This window comes from Megalops cyprinoides, chromosome 6, assembly GCF_013368585.1.
Source record: "Megalops cyprinoides isolate fMegCyp1 chromosome 6, fMegCyp1.pri, whole genome shotgun sequence".
NCBI classification, from domain to species: domain Eukaryota; kingdom Metazoa; phylum Chordata; class Actinopteri; order Elopiformes; family Megalopidae; genus Megalops; species Megalops cyprinoides.
Window position 1 is genome coordinate 38,638,980 of NC_050588.1, and position 18,521 is coordinate 38,657,500.

General features: G+C 47.6%; 2 protein-coding genes across 3 annotated transcripts in view; one reads left to right on the forward strand and one right to left on the reverse strand.

Moving 5' to 3' along the window:
- The first annotated feature begins 1,982 nt into the window (after positions 1 to 1,982).
- On the forward strand, positions 1,983 to 18,372 carry LOC118778772 (rho guanine nucleotide exchange factor 16-like). Its single transcript, XM_036530480.1, has 15 exons — positions 1,983 to 2,114; positions 3,409 to 4,074; positions 4,194 to 4,245; positions 5,097 to 5,251; positions 6,956 to 7,012; positions 8,191 to 8,351; positions 9,692 to 9,844; positions 10,642 to 10,771; positions 11,307 to 11,381; positions 12,220 to 12,312; positions 13,301 to 13,455; positions 14,877 to 15,062; positions 16,314 to 16,384; positions 17,048 to 17,149; positions 17,620 to 18,372. Exons 2-15 carry the CDS (start codon positions 3,511 to 3,513, stop codon positions 17,757 to 17,759), a joined length of 2,094 nt encoding a protein of 697 aa, XP_036386373.1. The 5' UTR covers positions 1,983 to 2,114; positions 3,409 to 3,510; the 3' UTR covers positions 17,760 to 18,372.
- Positions 18,373 to 18,438: 66 nt separating this feature from the next.
- The window catches only part of LOC118778773 (Y-box-binding protein 1-like), a 12,336-nt gene continuing 12,253 nt past the window's right edge, over positions 18,439 to 18,521 (reverse strand). For both annotated transcript variants that reach the window (XM_036530482.1, XM_036530481.1), the window contains exon 8: positions 18,439 to 18,521. This exon is cut by the window's right edge and continues 261 nt beyond it. The gene's annotated coding sequence lies outside the window, so the exon portion shown is untranslated.

Genomic DNA, 18,521 nt, shown 5'->3' on the forward strand with positions numbered 1-18,521 from the left:
CCACCATGCACTGCGCAGCCCTGTGAAAGATGTGCTGCCCTAAATGTTAGGTTCAGCAGAGATTCAGCATTTCCGCAGGAATCTCCACACAGGCTGCTCATTTTCTGATTTTACGGTGTTGGAATTATATGAGGGACCCTTCAGTCTCATCCAGTCTTAAGCAACATGTTCGCCTCCCCATGTCGAGCCCAGGACCGCAGCCACAGGGTGTCGCAGTAGAGGCCTGTAGGATAGATGTGTGTCCTTCCATGTGATCGGTACAGGAACAGTAACAGGATGTAATTCTGATGAAATCCTGGCGGGTTTGGGGTGTTCTGTGAAGCTGTCTGTTCAAGGCCCAGACCCTAAAGTGTGCTCTGTGTTCACACCCCTGATTGTTATGCGGTCTGATAAGGTTTATGCTCAATGCAACCTGATCTTGCTTACTCAGTTTCCCCGTGACAGCACTGGAGTTTCCCCATGTGATTGTAGTGATGTCGCTGAGAAACTGCCAGAGGAAAATCAGGCTCGTCTGGTATATCTTTGTTTTCTAATTATGCCACATCAAGGCAGTTTCGAAGATAAGACCAGGTCAGACAAAGTTTATGGCGCTTGAAGTGCATGAGATTTTATCTATAAACCATGTGGGGTCAGGCGCTCTCAGATTCTGGATTAGACCTGGCAGTGCTGGCTTCTTGAAGAGCATGGTCACTGTCATGTTCTGCAAGAGGACAGTTTTTTTTTCCATTTTCCATTTTCACTTGTGTTTATCACAACTGTCGCCATGGCCAGGGTTATTAAGGCATGGTTGTGGCAGACCGTGGTGCACCTAGCCAGCCCAGAACACAGATTTGTCAGTGGGGCTTGCTGGACCTATCCACAGGTTTATGCCAAACCTTAAGAAAGTAGCTCCAAGTCAGGAAATTTGCATGTCAATGTTTGGCCCTATTTTGATAATCCAGTGTATGAGAAGAGGTGAACACTGTGGTAATGGGCCATGTTCACAGGGGAATGTGTCTTTCGCAATGTGTGTGGACTGTTTGTTGAAGCGCGTGTGCATAGTTAGCATGTGATTGATGTTTATATTTGCGAACATTGCTTATACAGCATAACTGAAACTGTATGTAGGCAATGTATGGGATACGGTGTATGTGAAAACATTTAGCTATCATTAGCTGTCATTTGATTTTCTGTTATTTATAATTAAGACCAATTAACATTATTGCTATTTTCAGGTTTTTATAGCTGGATACCTTTTTGTCCGTATAGTTTCGCGCTTACATTTTAACTACGTCGTGACGTTGTTTATGTTGCCAGAATATTGTTTTGTGTAATAAAGGTTAAAGAACAGAAACTGTGGGATCTCATTTATTATTGAATATAGTGCCTTGCTGTGCAGAAGACTTCAACAGGTAACCATTGCTGACTAATCCCGGTGACAGAAGCGGCGCGCTGGAATGAAACGGCAGAGGGCGTGCCAGCATCGGAAATGATGTCCAGCCGTTAAAGCTTTAAACCTCTGAAACTGTGTGATGCCGGTGATTGCTATTTAGAAATCAATTGAAATCTGCAACGTGTTTATTTACTGGGTCAAAAGAAGTGTGATATCTTCTCTGCATAAGTAAATGTAATAGCAGTTGGTTTATTACGTTTGAGCGTTTTAACAGATTCAATCTGCGCAGCGCTGTAAAGAGGTGGCAATATAGTCAGTAAAAAATCGTATATAAATTGTGGTATTTTAGACATACGTCATCACAGAGTTCGTAATCAAGCATGGAAGGGAAATGTTAAGTGAATACATATTGATAATCGCGTTCGTAAAATTATGGGGTTTTACACACACGTGTTTCCAGTTGTCAGACTTTTAAATTGTGTTTGTCATCGGCATTTTTCCACACTCGCTGTTTCCGCTTGTATGAGGCCATACAGCTGAAGTACGTGGGACGCGTAGCTCACCTGAGTGACGCAGTGTGCAGATTGGAGCTTGCGGACAGACTGGTGGGAGAAGTCAGGAAGTTGGGAAAGCGCATCACGCTCTGCCATCTGTGAGGCGGCGCCTGGAACATCGCCAAATTGCGACTTATTTTCTCCTACGAACTTTACGTGCGGACGGAGGAGCTTGTATCGTACCAAAGGTAAATGTCCGTACTTCTAAAATAGTTGTGTTGGTTGTTTTTGGCAGTAGACCTATGTGTATGTTTTCATTGCGCATAGTTTTCTCCCGTGGAATGCAATTGTATTACTTGCGTCTAATACGCGTTTATTCACTTTTGGAAGAACGGTTTTTAAAATATGTGCAAATATACATGTGTACAAATACATATCAGTATATGGCATATGCAGCTATGTTTTTGTGAGTACAACACGATTAGAAAACAAATCTTGTTTACACTGTCGGTCAAAAACCTCTGTTTGGAACGAGACTGGACACCAGGTCGAAGGTTGTCACCCTGGAATCCAGTAACCTGACCGACTGAACGAAAGAAGCGTATTGTATCGGGCAAAACTGTGAATCACTCAATAGCCGCATAAAAACCACACTTTTACAAAGTACAATATTTTGTGCATACCTTCATAGTTAGTAAAAAAATGTAGCACTTAGGACGCACGCGGTGACTGGATCGTTTGATTTATGAGTTCGCTACATGACAGATCTTAGGTGCAATTTAAAATGCTGTTCTTTATTTCATGCAGGAATAGTCAGGAGTTCGTGTGAACATCGCAATATGTTGAATATAAATTTCCCTTTAGGATAATCGTCCGGGTGTGAAAAAAAATCGGAGAGATGCTCTCCGCCGCATGAAAAAGCTCGTCGTCTCTGGCTTCTCGAAGCTGTTTTATGTAATCAGTTTTCGATCTGTGGGGTTTTCGGTGAGATTTCGAGTGCACGGAGCGTGGGTGTACTCTTTGAGCCTGCTTTTTGTTGAGTTCTGGGGCGAGTGGGTGTGCGCGGTGAGTCAGAGTGACGGCGGCGCTGGTCTCCCGGGGGAACAGACCGTGGCTCGAGCGCGGGAGGCCCTGGGAATGGTCACGCGCTGGATGCAGATATAAAAAAGATCGGGGGGAAGCCCTTTACTGGGGCTAAACTCGTCAGCGACTGAAACGGACTGCATCATGCCGAGACTATTCATCCTTTTCAATGCCTCAGGCAATTAAGGGGCGCTACTTCAAACAGTGTTGGGAAGTTCTGGGCTTTAGGAGCCTTTGAGGGCGAGAATTCAATCATATCATTGCTTCTCATTAGAACAGTAATTCTGTGAAACCTGCGTGCTGCGTTAAAGTGTTCATTTATGTAACTTTCAGTTTAAAACGTGTACAAGTGTGCTTGTGTGTGTGACCAATTTGGTGTGTTTGTTCAATTGCTTATTTGACGTGGTCTGACATAGTCCTTACATACACTTATGGAGCCTCTTTTGTCTCTGAACACAGGGATTTCCCTGTCTTTGCCCCAAGACACAGGATCAGAGATGGCTGTCTGACAGGCAGAACTATCAGCCTACGGTGAATCAGGGTCAGTAGTCTCAGAGTTGCATGTCTCTCGGACAATCGGACGGCTCCATGGGGGACCAGACGCCCCTCATATTGGAGAATCGCTTCTCCTCCGATTTGCGTCTGGACTGTATATCGGAGGACATGGCCAACTCTCCCAGCCAATCACAAGGCCGGGCCTCACGTGGGGAGCTGTCATTGGCTAAGCCCAGCGAGGGGCGGGAGAAGAAGGGTGTGGTCCTCAGCACGGAGAGCCCTGCCGCCCTGAAACGGGGGACCCAGCAGCTGATACCCCGTAGCCTGGCGGTGTCCAGCCGAACCAAGACACGCCACCACACCACCGTGATCACCCTGCCCGTGGCGCTGGAGGCCCCCAAAGACAAGCGGGCGTCGGCCCCGGTGTCGGACCTGTCATGGGAGGACTACGACAGCGATGGCGAGGGCTTCTCGCTGCGGAGGAACCGCCGGAACAAGTCGTACCGCGCGGCGGTGAAGAGCCTGAATCCTGACGCCATGACGCCCATCCAGGAGAGCGCCACCCTCAGGCCCGTCCGAGAAGAGAGAGCGGCCAGCCCCCAGCCTGCACGCAGCCCCCGCCGCAACAAGGCAAGCAGACAGTACACGCATACATATACACACACACACACACACACACACACAGCCCCCGAAAATTTCTTAAAATCCGCTTTTACTGCTCGCTAAGTGACTACTGCTCTCCCCCACAGACAGCATTGGGGCGGAAAAGGAACCAAAAGCACAGAGGGTCTTTCAAAGATGGTAAGTGTGTGTCTGTGTGTGTGTGTGTGTGTGTGTGTGTGTGTGTGTGTGTGTGTGTGTATGGGCCTATAAATGTGTGCACGTGTCTGTGTGTGCATCTGTACATGTCTGCTTGTGCATGTGTGTGAGTTTGAGTGTATGGTTGTGAGTGTCTGTGTATGCGTATCTGTGCCTTTGCATCTCTGCACTCAGGCATGTGTATAGTTATGCATGTGAATGGCTGTGTGTGATCGTGTGTGTTTGTGATTTTGTGTGCTTGTCTGTCTGTCCTTGGTCGGGGTTAAATTAGAACCTCTGTTTTGGTTGTTTTGTGAGCTGTGTTGTACTGAGCAGGTACTGGATGTGTTCTGTACTGTAAGACCAGACACTGTGTAGCCCCTGTAGACACGGCACTGTCATGGCAAGAATCTGAAGTGTTTGGCCGGAGCTTGAATGAGAGAGCTTTGTTCAGCTGCTGCCAGGCCTCACATTGCAGATTAGAGACCGAGGAAAGGATAGAATAAGAAACAGAACCACCCCCTAGGTCCTTCTCCTCCCCCCTCCTCTAATCCCTTCTTTATTCCCCTCTCACAGACCTGAAAGGACTGCATAAGTGTAGGCAACATGGCTGAAACTTCATCTTGCCCAGAGGGCAGGGTGGAGCTATTGCTAGATTGCTGGTATCTGTCCAGTCCTCACTCATTGTTGAGGGTGAATCAATGAGGGCCTAGGGGAAAGGGCTAGGGTAGGGGTATTGAGGAAGGCCATAGGGGAAGGGGTTAGGGGAAGGGTCTAGAGTAAGTGGCTAGGGCTAGACCCCACCACAGGTCTCTCTGTAGTGCTGTAACTCCTCACTGGGATTTTCCGCACAGAACCCCGGCTCTACCAGGAGATCCGCGAACGTGGCCTGCACTCCAACAACCAGAATACTGACGACGACCTGCTGGAGGCGCCACCCGAACCGGACCAGGGCATAGTGGTCAAGAACTACCGCCCCGCCCAGCGCACCTGGAGCCAGCTGCCACAGGTAAGGGCCCACACAGCCCAGCCTGAGACAGCCAGGTATGAGAGACAGATGGCTATCACAGATTGTGTCACAGTGTTTCTGTGAGAGTGGGAGACAGGGTGCTGTTCTGTAGTTGTGCTGACACTCCTTTTCTGGTCCTTTCTTTATGTTAGCAAGAGCGTGCTCCTTGCAAGGTGTTACACCAGGTGTCCAGGTGTAAACCTGGGGATGCACACCCCCGACGGTCAGAAACCGTTGGTGGCTGACCACTGCCTGTAGTCAGCGGAACGTGTCCCATACATAATCTGTGGTCTCCTGTCATTAAAGCCTGTCATTCCCGATTCAACACGTAGAATCGGTATCAGCCAACAGTGGGAGTATTTATCAAAGAAATTTCACAGATCCTGATCAACTGTACCATTAGAGTACCTCAATCAACAATCTGGGGTGTATTTCAGAACTTAAGGCTGCTGTTGAGGATCCAAAGGATATAGCAGTCAATTTGAAGTCATTTTCAGATGTCAGATTTGCTTTTGATTTCAAATTCTGAAGTTAATGCCAAGGGATGCATTCTCACCTCAAAAGTTGTCTATGTACAACATGAAACCCCTGTGTTTAACTTTAACCCATGTGATGTTTAGGTGGAATGAGTTTCAACCAAGTTCTTGAAAGGATAGAGCTACCATTACCTGCTCACAGGATGTTATTTTGGATGCAGTCCATTTTTTGACTCACTGAGTCTTGTAATGAAAATATCTACAAGCCTACATCATCTGTTGGCTTCATTAACTTGCTGTCAGTCTCCTCGGCATGTCATTTGTATTATTGAAAGATTCTGTGAGGTTTTTTTTAAGCACATTAGTCTCCTTTCCAGACTACTTGTCGGTGTACTAAAAATGCACAGTGCTTTGCTGTTACCCCTTTGCAGTCTTCCTGTGTCCCCCTTCGCTTGCAGGGGTAGCAGTGGGAGACGAGGTATTTTCATCATGGGGTTAGCCAGCTAAAACAATAGCTGCTAATTTAGCCAATGATCCCCAGCTCTTAAGGTCTCCCAGCTGTTCTTTCTATGCACGTAGTGCCCGTTCATTCTGCTCTCAAATACCAGTGCTGTTTCTCTGTCAAACCCACACTCATGTCTGACATTCACACACCGCTGTAAACATTCGCAGCCTGGCGCCCAAAATTTCAGCGGCTTTCCTCCTACTGAGTAATAAGAGAAGGAGAGATAGAGCATCTGAGTGGGAAGGTAAACAAGTTCTGAAAATTCACAGGAACAGGCAGGAACCAGGAAAACCTGTTTCTTTCAGCCCAAGACTGGAGAGGACAGGAAAGGAGATCCGCTGGGTGTGACTCGGTGCAGCTTCTGTAGAAAAGCCCTGATCGCTCCCTCTTTGTGCTCAACGATAATGAGCCAACCGATTACAAAAGAGAAGGATTTTCTGGACAGTATGCAGTGGAGAGGGGATCCTACTTTTATACTGACCATACAAACAAAATTCACATTTCTGCAAATGTAACCATAAAATAAGTAGTATAGGACATTCACTTTCAAATGAATGCATTTACAGTGCTTGCTTTAGTCGTGTATGCTAAGGTGTGCATGCTCGGTACCTCACCCTAAGTGAGGATTTACAGTGCTTGCTTTAGTCGTGTATGCTAAGGTGTGCATGCTCGGTACCTCACCCTAAGTGAGGATGACCTGTGGCTGTGGCTTTTTGCTTTCAGGTGCAGGAGAGCGGAATTCTAAAGATGATCTCAGTGGAGGAGCGCAAGAGGCAGGAGGTGAGCATGTGTGCGTGCGCGTGCGTGCGTCTGTGAGTTTGCGTGTGTGTGCATGCGTGTGTCTGTGAGCGCGTGCGTGTGCGTGCGTGCGTGCCTGTGTGCGCGTGCCTGTGTGTGCGTGCGTGTGCATGTGCGTGCGTGTGCATGCGTGTGCGTGCGTGTGCGTGCCTGTGTGTGCGCGTGCCTGTGTGCGCGTGCCTGTGTGTGCGTGCCTGTGTGTGCGTGCGTGTGCGTGCCTGTGTGTGTGCGTGCCTGTGTTTGTGTGTGTGTGCGTGCCTGTGTCTGTGAGCGCGTGCGTGTGCGTGCGTGCGTGCCTGTGTGCGCGTGCCTGTGTGTGCGTGCGTGTGCATGCGTGTGCGTGCGTGTGCGTGCCTGTGTGTGCGCGTGCCTGTGTGTGCGTGCCTGTGTGTGCGTGCGTGTGCGTGCCTGTGTGTGTGCGTGCCTGTGTTTGTGTGTGTGTGCGTGCCTGTGTGTGTGCGTGCCTGTGTGTGCCTGCGCGTGTGTGCGTGCCCGTGTGTGCATGCGTGTGCAGGGAGAGGAAGACTCCGTCTCCTGCCACAGGGAGGCAGACAGAGAGCTGCACTTTACAGCCACAGTCAGTGCTGCTGCCAGTCCGTGCTGTAGGGAGGAAAGATCGCGTTTGTACATTTACATTTACATTAGTTTGTAGTCTTGGCATCACTCTCTGTGTACACAGCAGTGACACGCCCTGCACCTGTTGGTCATCTCCCTGTGTGTGCACCCTTAATTACCTTCCTCCCTCCTTCTTTATCTCTCCACATCCCTCCTTACCTGCCTGCAACATTCTCTGTCTCACTGCACCATACCCTACCTCCCTACAACCTTCCTTACTTTCCTATGCCCTTCTTCACCTTCCTGTACTTAGTTACCTTCCTGCGTCCCTCTTTACCTCCGTACCACACTCTTCAGTGTATCCCTACACTACACTACACTACACTGCCTTTTCTAGCTCTATGCATCCTTCTGTGTCAGGCTTTCCCCTTTATCTCTGAGCCCATGCTCTCTCTCCCTGCATAATACCCATAATATTTGAATATTCTTATATTTGTTTTTTTTTTCCTAAGGCGGATTAAAGGGCTTAAGTAATAACATATTTACTGTATCTGTGATATTCTGTTATGATTCTGTAATGACTGTCGAGTGTGTACTTCCTGCAGGCTATTTTTGAGATCATCACGTCTGAGTACTCGTACAAGCACAGCCTGGACATCCTGGTCCGGCACTTCAAGGGCAGCGAGGAGCTCCGACGCACCATGACCGCCACCGAGCACCACCACCTCTTCTCCAACATCGTAGACATCCAGGCCGCCAGCAAGAGGTCAGAGGTTAGGGGTCAGGGGGCAGCTCGGAGCAGAACCATAGACGTGCAGCTGCTCACTGTTCCTCTGTATCTTTCTCTCTGTTTCTGTGTCGTCTTCCCTTTGTCTGTCTGTCTGTCCTGACGCCCTACTCCATCTTTCTCCGGCCACCTAACCTGTACAAATTTCATTAAGAGTCTGTTTTAATTGTGTTTGTTTGAATTGTGAGTGATTTACGGTATATTCAGAACTATATCTCACGTGAGGTATACAACATATTTTTTTCCTTAGGTGTTGTCTAAACCACTGCTAAATAGTTTTATTAAAGTAGATACTTTTCAAACTCAACAGTTGTAAGTCGTAAACAATGACTAATGGGGAAAATGAACCTGTTGAAAAAAGATTCCATAGAATATTGTATTCTTTTAGGAATTAATACTTTAACAAGGTTTCACATATTGTATCACATGGTCAAGAAGGGACTTGGAGTTTTAGTTTTCAGAGAAGTAAATGTTGATAGTGGTTTTGAAAATGACATTACAGCTACAACAGTTATATAAATGCTGCTATGAAAATGGCTAAAACTGATTCAGATGCCTCAAGAGGGTCCTGTTAATTTAGGCAAACGAGGCCACTTGATTACATTTACTTTGAAAGTCACAGACCTACTTTAACAGACCTTTACTTTAACATAGTTAACACAATTTGTCACAGCATGTGGCAAATGTGGCACCAGTATCTGTCATGTAATAGACCCATCACGGTAAACGATGTGAGAAACGAGACTGGCATCTGTACACAAACAGTCTCAGAATGAAAGTATGCGTCCCTTTCTGCCAGCTTCCCACTCTGTCAGTGACATGTGCAGGCAAGTCCCGGATCCCCCCGCTGCTGCAGCTTTCCGGGGTAGGCCGGGGTAGGCCGGGGTGGGGGGGGATTTCGGGATTTCGGGAGGGGCTGACTCGAGCTCCTGCCGCAGTGCAGTTTGCGGATTTCAGACTTGTTCATACCTGTCGTTCAGCCTGACTCTGTACCTGTGAGCTCTGACATGCAGCGGCATGTTAAACCACACACACCTGATGGCTGAGAGAGAGAGTCGACCCCCCCCCCCCCAACAGCAGCAGAGATTTCCTCTGTGCTGCGCTGGCGTTTAGCTCTACCCACACACACGGCCTGCTGTTTCAGAGACGAGGGTGTGTGTGTGTGTGTGTGTGTGTGTGTGTGTGTGGGGGGGGGGGGGGGGTTAAACCGGTGAGGACAGGTTTAGCAGAAGGCTTGGGAACAGGTGAGGTACACAGTGTGTTGACACAGGTGAGACAGTGAGGGTCGCGCTCACCCCCTCCCCTCTGTTCCACGACAGGTTCTTTGAGGCCCTGGAGAGTCGTCACCATGACAACCCTTTGATTAGAGACATCAGTGACATCATGCAGGACCACGCCACACACCACTTCCAGCCCTACATCATCTACTGCTCCAACGAGACCTTCCAGCAGAGGGCGCTGCAGAAGCTGCTGTGAGTACGGCCCTGAGCTGGGCAGAAACACACTCTCAGGAAGCACACACACACACACGCAGAACTGCTCACACACACACACACGCAGAACCTCACACACACTCACACACACACACATGCAGAACCACTCACACACGTACACACAGAACCTCACACACACACACACACGCACGCACACGCAGAACCACTCACACACACACTCACACACACACATGCAGAACTGCTCACACACATACACACACACACACACACACACACACACACACACACACACAGAACTACACACACGCGCATACACACACACACACACATACACACTAATACCTGTGTTAGAGGAATGAATGTGGTAGAGGAACGAAGTATTCGGTGCCTCTGAGTTTAAGGCAGAATCTTTACGGTTATAATAACGGTTAATTGCAGGTCAGATTGTTTGGCTCACTGCCTGTGAAAACAAGACAGATGACATTCCTGTAGCAGTCTTCAGAACATCAGAAACGCATTTCCTTTAACAGAGTGGCTTCACATTTCTTCCGTCTCTCAGCATAGCAGTGCAGAAATAGTGTGCTTAAAGATCACTGACACCGCTGAAATGGTGTGGGTGTCACAGAGAAGCAGATAGAGAAGGTATGTGTATTAGTCAGAAACGCTGAGGGTACGTGTTGCAAAACAATTGTGTGAGTGTATGTTGCAGACCAAGCTGCAGTGTGTGTGTGTGTGTGTGTGTGTGTGTTGCAGAGTGTATTGCAGTGAGGATGCAGGGTTAGGATTCACTGAAAATGTACACCTGTGTGTTACAGAACGAGTAACACCGCATTCAAGGAGGTGCTGAAGCAGATCGAGATGAGTTCGGAGTGCGGAGGGCTGCCCATGATCTCCTTCCTGATCCTGCCCATGCAGAGAGTGACCCGCCTGCCTCTGCTCATGGATGTGAGCGCCCCCTGCTGTTAATGCCCGGCCACACACATCGCTGCACTGTGACCCCTCCCCGCCTCCTCACTCACAGAAGTTTGTCCTCGGCGGAGGGTCAGCGTGTGACACTCAGGGAAACGGGCTGTCAGTCTCTCTCTGTCTCTGAGGATGAGTGAAGATGGATATAATTACTATAAAATCCCTGTATTTGTTAAATGGGAGGGCCTTTGCAAGCTTTCTCATTACATTGCATTCCATTATGTTCATTTAGCAGACAATCATATACAAAGCGACTTCCAGCACAAGAGAGCAAGAAGTGTATCCATTCAACCTATATGAGCAGTAGTGCCAGACCTGTTTAATAACACTCCCAGTCCAGCGAGTGCATACGCAGTGCACGGCATTGAGCTTGGGCTGCTTGAAGTTATATATTGACTGGTTAAATCTGAACCCTCAGAACTGTTTTTATCACATTCATGGGTAGCCAAGTGTGTGAGCGCCACCTGGTGGACAGGGTGACCTCATGCCCATGACTGGCGTCCTCTCTCCACAGACGATCTGTCAGAAGACCCCTGCTCAAACAGCAGAGTACTTCGCCTCAGTGTGGGCGCTGAAGGCCATCAGTAAGGTAATGAACTCTACTATCCCGCCCACAAAATCCTGCTCTGGTGCAGTGTCTCTACAGCAGTGCTATACTACTATACTACGCTTTACTATACTATATTATACTACACTACACTATACAGAACTATACTGTGCTTACAGCTGCTGTAGTGCTGGGACAAAGAAAAGTCAAAGTTATGTTCAGCTTTTCAGCTGTATGATTTGGAAAGTTTCATATGTAACACTGATACATAATTAATAAAAATAATGTTAAATATTGCGTACAATAATAATATTATATATTACATATTTTTTACGCAACTATAGCACAAGTGTCACCCCTGAAGCTGCATACACATAACTGGATCCAGTTACAGCTGGATACACTAATAATGTACACACTCACAGAGTACGGTCATGCCCCTGGTGTTCTGCATAATTACATATGCATGGTGCATGGAAAAGAATGTACACATTTCTGCTCAGACTGGAAGACTCTGAAGTTTCTGCCTTGTTTTTGTCACCGAATTGCATTCCAGCAGTGATGCAAACCACATGGAAATTCCTGCTCCCTCCTCAGAACATTTGGGTACACGGCTGTTTGCTTCACTGTTTGTGAGAACATTGCTTTCGGTTCAAGCCCAAGTGTTAGAGGGGGACAACAACACCCACAAAGATGATATTTGCAGTACACTCTTTACATTTCCAAGACAGACCACCATTTTTTTTAAAGTCAAGGCTAGCATTTCAAACACATGAAGGAATGGAATCTATTCTATTCGCCTCCAAATGCCTGAATGCTGCTAACTCATTAATGCTACTGTATGTCAGCTGTAACTCACTGATCTCATCGCTGCCCCCAGCTGGTGAAAAAGTGCAATGAAGGTGCGCGTACCATGGAGCGGACGGAGCAGATGTACACCATCCAGAAGCAGATGGACTTTGGCAAGATCAAGGTATCAGCAGCACACAGACAGACAGGAGTGAGAACAGAGTCTCTGACCTGAGATTTGCTTTGATCGCGTGTTGCTCTGTGAAGTGGTGGAGAATGCAGTATGCAGCTGAGCTGAGGTGTCAGCAGTAGGTAGTGTTACAGAATTGTGTCAGGGAGCGTGGAGAGAATTGAGCTTTGTAGATGACAGAGAAGTGTGTAAGGGAGGTGTGCTGGGAAGACAGACTAATCAGGTGGAGGTCTGTAGAGGAGAGTGGTATTATGGTGTGGGTAGCACAGTGGTTGAGGCATTCACATTGAAGGCAAGCTGAGCTCTACAGCCTGGGTTTGATCTCAGTTGTGTCATGAGCCAGAGATGACCATAGTAGACAAATTGGCTTTGTTTCACAGGGATATTGGTGGAATTAGGTCAGCTCAGGGTCCGTCCATCTCATTGCACATCAACCACCCCCTGCTAGTCAACCAGGTGCCCAAAATCTGCCTGTATAAAGCTGTGCATGAAGTGTCTTCCTCTGAGTCATGTCTATGCAAGCTTGGCATGGGGACTGTGGTGTGAAAAGAAGCAGCACTTCAGAGGAGGGCATGTGTTTGCATGAGCTCCTCTGGATTGTTAGTAGGGAGTTGTAGCAGTGAGTGGCATCTCTGATATACTTGGGAGAAAAAGCAGTCCACATTAAAAAAAAGAGTTGTGTGGTGGTGTGTTGGGGATATGATGTTGTATGTAGGCGACAAAGTTGTGTGGGGATGTTGTGTGTAGGGGACAGAGTTGTGTGAGGGTATGTTGGGAGTGTTGTGTGTAGAGGACAGATTTATGTGACCGTGGGGATGTTGTGTGTAGGGGAAAGAGGTGTGTGAAGGGACGGTGCGGATGTTGTGTGTAGGGGACAGAGTTGTGTGATGGTGGGGATGTTGTGTGTAGGGGACAGAGTTGTGTGATGGTGGGGATGTTGTGTGTAGGGGACAGTTTCTAACCCCGCCCCCTGTGTGCGCAGCCCTTCCCCCTGGTCTCGGCCTCTCGCTGGCTGCTGAAACGGGGAGAGCTGCCCGTCCGCACCGAGGACCTCAGCATCTTCTGGAAGGCCTTCAGCAGCAAGAGCTACTTCCTGTTCCTGTTCAACGATGTGCTCATTCTCACCAGGAAGAAGAGGTGTGTCCCTCCCCTCCACGCTGCACACGGCAATCACACAGTCAGACAACACACAAATCAACACACAAATCAACACACAAATCATCTCACAAATCAACACACAAATCAACACACAAATCAATCACCCCTCCCCCAGCAAAACTACAGCCTGAGATTGAATGAGTGAAAATAGGTGAGTGAATGAGTGAATTTGTTTTAGTGATTGGTTGAAATGTGTTTACTGGTGGTTATGTGAGTGAATGAGTGAATGTGTTTAGTGGTGGTTATGTGAGTGAATAGGTGAATGTGTTTACTGGTGGTAATGTGAGTGAATGGGTGAATGTGTTTACTGGTGGTAATGTGAGTGAATGGGTGAATGTGTGTACTGCTGGTAATGTGAGTGAATGAGTGATGGCTCTCTGGGCCATGTCCTGATCTGTTCTCTGATGATCCCTGGCTTTCTTCACGGGGCTTTTCCCCTCTTCTGAGGGTCTGTCCCAGTGCACAGCGCAGCGAGTGCATGAAGCTTTATCAGTCCTCCGGCCTTCACTGCTCATTCCTCAGATTCAAAAGGGCCGACGTGGCCAGAGGAGGGCCTGCTTCTCTTATCCCAGAAGACACTGTGAATTGAAACCAGCTGGACGACTTCCGCTAAGTCTGTGAGAAAGTGGAAGGGAACTCTCGCGTAGCCAGCGCAGAGGCGCTGTCTGCAAGGCAGCGGGGTCTCTCTCGCAGACCCTCTGCTGAAACTCGGACGCTCTTTCGGGCTGTTTGTCGCGGGTGCGTGGGAGGTTTGGGGGCCCGTGTTCTGAGCAGCGTGGAGAATTCCAGGCCCGCAGGGAGGTGGTGACCCCTGCATTCCGCAGCATGCTGGGAGATCCTGGCAGGAAGTGTACGCCAGGTCACCTGCTGGGCCTCCCGTGGGCCCAGATGACCCCGTCACACCGATACACCACTGGGGCGGGGCAGAGGGTCTGCACCTCCTCTCGGCTTTAAAGGGCTGGAGAGGAGGCTAATGCTTAAGGGCAGATTTACTGTAATCTCCTGCTTGGGGCCCTGATGTTGTACCCTTGGGCAAGGTACATCACCCAGAATTGCCTCAGCTGTATAAATAGGTCACAATTTTTACACGTTGTCTGTGTAGGTCGCTCTGGATAGGAGCGTCTACTAAATGACAGCAATGTAATATAAGGGAGTGTAATGTCTCAAATCAAACTCTCTCTGTCTCCATGAAATCCTCACCGTCCCACTGATCACTCAGGCTGCAAACTCCTGTTGCTTGGATATTTTCAAGGATATGCGTATGAAAACATGCTTCCTATAGTAATCTTATCTTCCATTAGAAAAAAGTAGATGAGTGCCAAGTTTTCCGTGGTGTAAGAGCATGGTGTGCACATGTTTTCTCATGTAACATGAGCGTGTGTGTGTGTGTGTTTGTCCAGTGAGGAAAGCTATGTGGTGATGGACTACGCCACTCTTGAGAACGTGGAGGTGGAGCTGGAACAGTCTGACGGACAGCCGTCTCCCACCACCAAAGAGAGGGGCTCCGCCCCGTGCTCCCTGAGGCTGCTGATGAAGAGGAACAGCGAGGGGCGGGCCGAGCAGATCTCCCTGGTAGCGGAGTCCCAGTGAGTCCCTTAGCCTTCTCTCTCTCTCAGTGTCAGTCAGTGTTGCGGCGCCCTCTAGTGGTTATTAAGCCCTATGCAGGTGGCCTGAGCACAGCTTTCTAATGCAGGTGCTGGCGCATACACTGTTCTTGCCTGAATAAATCTTGGTATTAAAAACAGCAGCAAGAGGGCTGCAAATAAGTCAGTGTGACAAAGGTGTGACAGTTACTATCCAATCAGCACCTGCCACACCTTCTTTACCTGAGTAGCAGGCAGGGTGGTGCATGTTATTTACATGTGAAATGGGAGATGATGCTTAACAGGTTATGTAAGTTACAGTGACAGTCTGTGAAAGAATTATTTCAAAGAATTGTCAACCTGGTCCAGACAAGCAGCAGGAGTGGTCCTGACCACAAAATACTCCATTCCCTCTCCATAGTTGTAAGATTTGCAGCATGCAAAAGCCTCTTGCATCCAGACTCTGTCCAGTTTTGAAAAAAATGGATTATTGATCTTTCCATGTTGGTGGTGTGCTCTGTTTGCTCTATGCATAGTCACAAATCAAACGTAAATAAAACATAGCAAGACATTGAAGAGCAAATGTATTTATTTTGCCATAATGGATTAGTTGTTACTACAGCAGTATCTGTGTGGAGGTGTCTGTAAGACAACTGACACTTGACAGGGCAATTAGAAGGGCAGACACACACGCTGCTGTTAAAAGCACTTTTTTATCTGGCTGATTTTTTTTAAACTACTGTGCTCTGCATTTGCACCAATCCACACCCAAAACCACCAGTCACACCCTCACACCCACAATCAGCAAGGACAGCGAGGGAAATAACAGCTGGTACCAGTATCTTTTTACCAGTCTGCACCAGGCCCAAACACCAACGGTGCGCGATGTGCTGCATTTTATCACTGTAACATCTTTTCATGGCCCCCAAAGAGATCCTGTTTACTTTCAGAAGAAGTAGATAACATACAGGTTGTATGATGAGTTGTATGAGTGTTACGTATCTTTACAAATATATCTTTAATATGTTACTGATGTGTTTGTGATGTGATTGGTGGGTTTATGTGACGTCAGTGGCGTATTTGTGATGTGATTGGTGGGTGTGTGTGATGTCGGTGGCATATTTGTGATGTGATTGGTGGGTGTGTGTGATGTCGGTGGCGTATTTGTGATGTGATTGGTGGGTTTATGTGGCGTCAGTGGCGTATTTGTGATGTGATGGGTGGGTTTATGTGACGTGGTGTTTTTCCTGTCAGGATTGAGCGTGCTCGGTGGGTCACAGCTCTCCAGCAGCACAAACAGGTGGACAGCTATATAAACAAAGAGGGTAAGAACCTGAGATACAGGACAGAAATACGGAAACATCTCTCTGCATTTCAAATGCACGTCTGCACTGAGGGCAACAGCCAGAAACAGTTACCATTACCATATCATCACAAAGGAGCAGAAAACATCACAATGGCAATATTGATTATTCTAACTCATTAATAACTGAACAGTTTCCAAATATTTGCCTGTAATATTCTCCAGAGCATGGGTGCCTACACTGTCTACACTCCTTTTTTCCAGTGGAAGTTTTGGTTCCATAATTCCAGAGATAGTTTTTAAAAAGTCTGCTAGTCTGAGTTTATTCAGCACCTTTGGAACAAACCCAGGTTTGGTGTTATTATATACTCCTCATTAAACCACCTGGCCAGGTGCCTTCAGGATGAGAAATATAATCGTTTTCATCTCAAAATTTTAATCTAAATCTTAACACTACAATCTTAAGGAAGTCATTGTGTACTTGATTGTTTTATATCATTAGAGCATAAAAAGTAGTGTTAATGGTATAGATTTATCATTAAGATTATAAGGCTCTTACTCTTGGCAGCTCTGACAGCCCACCCCTCAGCAGTCTGACGTGAGGAATGTCCCCACGCCAGCGGTGTCGGTAGAGAAGCCGCCCCGCCAGTCTGGCCACGTGTGTGTGACACAGTCTGTGTTTCAGATCTGCCACAGTGTGAGGTGACCAAGGCCCACATGCCCCGCGAGTCGGACGAGCTGGGCCTGCAGCAGGCCGAGGTGGTCATCATTCTTCAGGAGGAGGATGGTGAGTCGGCACCCCCTCTGCTCCACCGTGCCTTTCCCATACTCCACCACTAGAGGGGGCACTACACTCTCCACTACACTCTCAATGACCAAACCCTTTCATGAACATATGCCTGTTTCTGTATCTCATAATGCATAATGCCCCCACAGTGCATTTGTGAACTTGTTTGATTTTTCTGATTTACTGAGCCAAGCTTTAAACTTATCATAAACTGGACCTTGTTGTGAATTGGGATTCAGTGTAGCATAGTGGTAAGGAGCAGGGCTCGTAACCGAAAGGTTGCTGGTTCAATTCCCTGCAGCAGCTGGGAAAGGTACTTAACCCCAAACTGTCTCAGTAAATATCCAGCTCTATAAATGGATAAAATTGTAACCCATGTAAGTTGCTCTGGGTAAAAGTATCTGCTAAATGACAGTAATGTAATGTAAACCCAATCAAATTATAAGCCTGGTTAAAATGTCCTGTTCCAGGCTGGTACTACGGCGAACGGATGCGTGACGGAGGGAGGGGCTGGTTTCCCGCCAGCTGCGCCACAGAGATCACGGACCGCACCGCCGTGGAGCTCAACGTCCGTCGCATGGAGAGGCTGCTCAAGGAGACCAACGTCTGAGTCGAACAGCAAGCTCTGACACCGCAATCCATCAGACTGACCACAAGAGGGCGCCCTGCTCCACGTTTTAACCCAACGTGTGGTGAAACGTTTCAGTGGAGCAATTACAGGGGCCACACAGGGGATTGTATGTTTGTGTAAGATATTGTGTGCACCGTACATTGAATGCAATTGAAAAATTTTATTTCTTATAGATATACAGTGTGTTGTAAATGAAGTAGAATGAATGGGAAGATTTTTTAAAAACCGAAACTATATGAATTCATTTTACATGCAGCCAGTACTGCCAAAAGGGGATAAAGCCATGAATTTTGCATTAGAAGCTGATGCTACACCTTGTGTCGAATGCAGGAGCTGTTAAAGTGAATTTAAGATGGGCGTTCAGGTAAGTTTCCTGCCAGGTGGCATGATTTCCAATGGGGAACCCACACTGCCGGCCTCCTGAAAGAGTTGCAGACACTCAGACTGACACCTCTGCGCTTTAGGCTCCAAGCCTGGTCCATCACGATGCTATTGGCTGAAATGTGCTTCTCCACACCCTGTCAATCAAAGTGTGAGGGCCAGGCAGAGGCATGCATTTCAAATAGGAAAGTGCAACTTTATGGGATTGCTACTGGTTACAGCCCCTCTACAAAGGTGTACTCAGAAATTTACTCTGTGAAATAAAAACATCCCAACATTGCATTTGACTTTTTATTAGCGCTTGCCTTCTGTTAAAATTCATGTTGTATACATAAAAACTTTTTTTTAAAAATGTCAAAT